Source organism: Diadema antillarum, unplaced genomic scaffold, assembly GCF_040938485.1.
Source record: "Diadema antillarum isolate AM-2024a unplaced genomic scaffold, OU_Dant_1.0 seq00000406_RagTag, whole genome shotgun sequence".
Lineage (NCBI taxonomy): Eukaryota > Metazoa > Echinodermata > Echinoidea > Diadematoida > Diadematidae > Diadema > Diadema antillarum.
The window spans coordinates 839,085-845,084 of NW_027271394.1; the positions used below are offsets into that span (position 1 = coordinate 839,085).

The window sequence follows — 6,000 nt, forward strand, 5'->3', positions numbered from 1 at the left end:
ATCTTGGCGCCGTTTTCACTTTGCTGCAAGAAGCTGCTTCATTTAATCATCCTCTTTCATTTTTTTTTTACTTCTCAAAGTCTGTTCGATTGTTCGACTAACCACAGGGTAGATGAAATAAAATTACTCATCTTTACTGAAGTTTAAATCTAACCTAGACAGAAATAGATGTCATTTTAGTTACATACCTCTAGTAACCATTAGTTGGATCCCCCTTCTTTCTCTGTCTCTCCTCTGTCTCTCTCTCTCTCTCTCTATCTATATCTCTGTTCTTGGTATGAAAGAGTGTCCGTCAGCATATTCATGTCTAGACTGACTATACGGATATAGAAAAATACGAAAGGAACACCACTGAAATTTTCAGCCAGTTTCATTAAGAATGGTATTTGCCGTAACATATCTCAGTGACAGGTCTAGTGGATGTGCTTTCCACCAAATTCGAAGATTTGTGAGAGACCTTTCAATTGTTATTCCTTTCGTTCTATTTTTGAGTAATGTGGCATCACGTTTTCTTCTGCCGTTCCGGTATAGAGTTGGCAGGACATGGCAGGCAGCCGAAAACTTTAGCAATTCATAATTTTTGGACAATCCATTTTTCCTCAAACTTTCATATTAGTGGGGTGAGGTTCAAAGTTGGAAATAATTAAACATTGTGATTGAGTGAAACGACCGAGCGGGGGCATGGATCCTGGAGGGGCGTGGCACTATTTAGGACTTTTTTTTTTTTGGGGGGGGGGGGGAAGAGTGGAAGGGGTATCCCCCTCTGACACAAGGGAGCTTTTGAATTTTTAGAATTGACATTGCTGAGCACTTTGGGTAGATTATTACGTGGGTGGAAAGTTGTTAATCATTAAAATAGACGATATGTATGTTATTTATTCAAGTAAAAATACAAAACATAATTGCTGCATTATTTTCTCATTTACTGATCAAATTATTTGAATATGTAGGCCTATGTCTGAGTCTAAAAGGGGGTTTTCTTGGAGGGAAATACTTGTACCCTTCCCCTGCATACAAGCACGGAGAGAGGTATTTAAAAGTAAAATTTTATTTTGTTAAAGCGGATCCTGCCCCCTTCCCCCCCCCCCCCCACGTTACAGGTCTATCCCCGTGACATGGATTACCTATAAATTGATTGAAATCTGGAAAGGGTTCAAATTGCTGCGAATCATGAATTCACTTTTGATTCACAGGATTCAATCACCATGATTCAATAAATCTGATAATTATAAACTGAATGTTGAATAAATTTCACCCTACCTATCTTGACACCTAAATTAGAGTACAACGGGATAATCCAGTTTCAATGCACAGACCTGTAAAGAATGTCAAGAATTAATCTGAATAAAACAAGTAATAGCAATTTCTAAACCTCAAGAACGTTTCAGGTCTTGATATAGTCTGGTTTACTATTTCAACATTTAAATTCAGATAAAAGGAGTTTAAGAAATTGACAGAAATTTCTTTGCGGTTATTTTGTCCTTCATCTTGAAATGATGATAAAAATCAGAACAGATAGGGGTAGGTCTCGCTTTGCGCAGAAACTCAATCCATTAAATCGGTGAGTTCATACAAATTAAGACAAGACATATTTAGAATGTGAGAGAATTCTCGAAAAATGATGCCAACAACCATTTTTGTGTGTGTGTGTGTGTGCGTCTTTCGTTCCTGGATGATTAAAAAAAAAATGAGAATGAATAGGGGTAGATTTTCCGCTTGACGAGAACCATTCATTCTATAGAACGTAGATTTGAGACGACAGTGGACTAGAAATCCTTTAGAATATATGACAGTTATGACAGTTACTACCGACTAGGCCCACCAAATAACATTAAAAATTTTAATGATAAAATGTTGATAGCTCGCATGGGTTATTATCACCGCTCAGTCGAAGAGATTATTTTCAGGCATGTTTTGAGCTTAGTACAATATGACTATGATAAAATTTACCTCCATATTATATTTACTGCACTGTTATGACATGATTTCAGCCTAATCTTTAAAAAAAAATTAATACATTTGCAGATATTTGCATATCAGCTTGCCCTATGAAAATGACATAAATGAATGTAAGAATGATACCTTTTCTTGGTGCCTAAATTACAACGTGTTCGTCTTTAAACACTGGAGAACAAATAAAAATCTAGTGCCTATACAACCACTTTTCTGTTCTAGTTTGCCGGTCGAAAAAAAAAGGATGTGCAAATGGAACATGTTTAAGATTAAAAGAGGAAGTAAACTCCAAGATGTAAATTGTTTGGCATTTCTTGTTTACCACAGAAACATGCATACTAAACATTAAACATGTTAAAAACCGAGGTCGGACACAGTATGGGCTGCAATGGATGTAGTTCAGTAACAGAATAACAAAGAACATATACATTAGAGGGATAGAGAGAGAGAGAGCTGAGATAGAGCCGATTCGCTTGGTTCTATCGATATGTTGATTTAACTGAAAATTATCTCCATGATCAGATAGATTACAAAGTATATCTAACAAACAGTATAACTGCATTTGACTTAAATCAGACCAAAGGAAAAATACATAATTATGACTTTCACACCTTCTCACAAAATATTGATATCAATATTCTGTCGCTATCAATGAGCAGATGGGATGAGGTAGTGATTCATCTCACAAATCTCACAAGAATACTAATTACCTCTATTTACCTTGCTCAGAATACTTTCTAGATATCATGTTAAGGTCGACGATTCATAGCAACTTAAACTATACACTTTCCACCAAGAAGTCATTATTCATGGGTTAGATTGTAATCATTTGCTGACGAGGATCCGTAATTGTTCTTGCTAATTTCACTTAAACATCGACAATTTAGTAAAGATTTGTGAAAAAAATCACTGGGATACTTGTGAGGCTATGATATAAACATTTTATATCCAGTGTGCAGTTTTTGGTGCTACTCCGATTACTATTTCTTGAAAACTCGAAAAAAATATCCTTCTAGGGTCAGGAACTTTGTAGAGTCTATAAAACGCTATATTTTTTCTGTGTTTGTTTGTTTGTTTGTTTGTTTGTTCTTTGCCAATTGGCATTCAAAGCACATTAATCTACTTTCATCATTTCATGTATGGTTTCAGTGGCACATCTACTACTGCATGCATTGTGTTCATTCAATCTAAACGTACTATGATTGCCAACTGGACCAGGGAATAGTAACGCTCTTCAAATGCATGGAAATTGATTAGATTTGCAATCGGCGGCTTGTACATTGCATGAGACCTCTGCAGAGTATCTAAAAAGAATTTCTTGGTCAAACTGATCGCTCAAATCAGAATAAACAAATCTATCATTTATAGGAGTATCAATATCTGTACATACCATCAGTCTATTGAGTGTTCATACTCATTCGTATATATCACCATCATCTTCATAGTCGATAGAATTGCCATTCATTGTGTTATTTAGCACTATAGGAGTGGAGTATGGGAATCTCTTTCACTGACAGGGGCGTAGAAAATGATACATCACGCTTCAACCTTATATAGAGCAGGAAGTTTTTACAACAGTGTATCACTATAACGTAACGGAAGGCGATTTTTATGAGAACATGGGATGGATACTGGAATGGGAGTCTGAAAAGGAGTCTTCTTCCTTCGCATGATAATGATTATGGCTCTTTCCCTCCAACAAGGAAGCGGTTTGGCGCCATTGGTATAGTGTTCGTACACACGCAACGCAAGTTCAATGCAAAACAGCGTTATTGACCATAGGGATTAAGTCAGGGCCTCTTCACTCCAGCTGCCTGAATATAACGGTTAACAGCTATCTCTTCCCACCTCCCTGGCTATACTACGGTGGGTACACCAGCGCTCCTTAGAAACTGGTTCCAAGCTCCGGAGGATTAAGGCGAGCAACAATGAACATGAGACTTGCCCGATCAATGCTCACTCAATGGGGCAGGAACTACAGCCACTCTCGGAACAATGGGTTGGTCAGTGAGTTGCGGGAGAGGGCTGCCATATTGCTTCGTCAAGTTTGACCACCAAAAGACTGATCACGTAATGGTTCTACGGGGAAACGAATATTTTCCCAATCTATCACTGTGCCGCATAGCTGTTCCGCTGCACTGGCAAGTTTTACGAGTCATACTCAATGTATCGTAATAACAAGCTCAAGATTGCTCTCTGTTGTCTCCACGCATGCGATGACACGACGTATGGAATACTTTAGTTTGTCTCTTTAGTATCGACTTCTTCATTCTGATCATTTTTGACAAGTGGTTTACCACCACACTTTACTTGTACCTATATGTCTACAAAATTTAAGTCAGTGCATACTACCCACCACGGGGCAGACTATGTTTTATCTATTCGCTATCTTCAGGTACATGTCACGGGCAGAGCGAAACTGTCATTTTCACGATCACATCCTTATCTACTGTGATACCCATCGACAATGGCCGCGAATTCACGGTAGTAGGCAAAACCAAACCCAACATCATTTTGGTGTTGCTGTGTGTTTACACACACATGGCTTGATCACAACTTGCTGGTTCAAAGACATCTTTTGAACCATCGAGTCAAAGAATAGTTTAAACAAACTCCTAAAATTTTACAGGACATGTTGAACACAACAACATGATCATTACATCCGACCGAGTAACGATACTAAAAAAAAAGTGTGGTGAACGCCTTATCAATATCAGCAAACATGGTCACATTTACTCATTCGATCGTAAACGTAGACAAGAGTTACCACATACATCGTCACATTGAAGTCAAAGTCCAACTGCTCAGTTCGAAATGACACCCTTAAACTTCAAACAAGGTATTTATTGTTTAGTAAAAATGTGGCAAATCATGAAGTTAATGTTTCCCCTCATTGCGAATGCAACAGAAAATAGCCACACGCGCACGACGCCCGGCATGCAGTGGCTATATTACCGTCTGTTGGTAAAGACGCAACATACAACAGCCAGCGTAAAACATTCACGTTTTGGATACTTTTATTGACGACCAAGCGCACTCACCTTGATCTAAAGTCGGTCGGGTTGACTCCCCGGCCAGCGAGTAGGGATTCCATCGGGGGTACGGCAGCATGATCGGCCCTGACGACGGACCAGGGGGCAGGGACAGGGTCAGTTCCGCTGTAGGCCCAGACGGGCAAAGACGAGGCCGTTGATGGTGGCGAAACGAGCCCGAAAACGAAAAAGGAAGGAAAAGCCTGTAGCGTTCACTGGACTTGGACTTCTCGCATTGTACACCGTCGACGGACACTGCTCGCCTCTCTGTTTCTAATTATTACCGACTGTGGCCCCAGCACGGCTGGACATCCCCTCCAACTTGCAGACACTGTTGCGTAATACTGTATTATTGGTCATACATACATACACACAGTCCATACACACACGCATAGGATAAACGTGGGAATGGAAAAACGGTATACACTCAGACAAGACCGTTCCAAAGCGATGAGAATAGATTTAATTGCACAGCGAAGCTGAGGGAATCAAGGTTACGGGCGAGACCTTGTATCTGTGAGAGGGGTGCTGGTCAATGCGTACAGTGGTCATCTGTCAAACACCTTCGATCACCGTTTCTTGACGCCCCCGTCCACTGTCCACACGACCACCGTTGACTTCGTCAAATCAGCACCCAACTTTTAGTTCAAACGCTGGCGATCGTCAAGCTAACCGCGGGGAATACGACCATTTAAATTACTGCTGACGTCCCTGTGTGTGGGATGATACTGACCATCCCTCCGCGAAAGCGATGGGTCAAGACCTACACTGTTACGTAATAGCATACCCTTTATTCATGACATTGTACACGGAGAGATCCTAGCCTGCTCCTTAGCGCTCGCTCGCCGAAGCGTCACGGCGAAACCGGCGCGTAGCATTGGCACAATCGACTAGTAAATGGGATTAGTTTGGGGGAAGAAATCTCTCGTCTTTGTTCCCCTCCCTTCTTTCATTCCGTTATATTCCAGTTGTATAGAAACGAAAGCTTAGAGTCTTGACTCAGACAGACAGAAAG

General features: G+C 40.2%; 1 protein-coding gene across 1 annotated transcript in view; it reads right to left on the bottom strand.

Annotated features, from left to right (window-relative positions):
* LOC139732199 (nuclear receptor subfamily 6 group A member 1-like) overlaps positions 1-5,064 on the bottom strand; it is a 48,551-nt gene extending 43,487 nt beyond the window's left edge. Inside the window, 1 exon segment of the mRNA XM_071643075.1 lies at positions 4,989-5,064. Coding sequence (XP_071499176.1) covers positions 4,989-5,064 — 76 coding nt within the window.
* Positions 5,065-6,000: the final 936 nt, after the last annotated feature.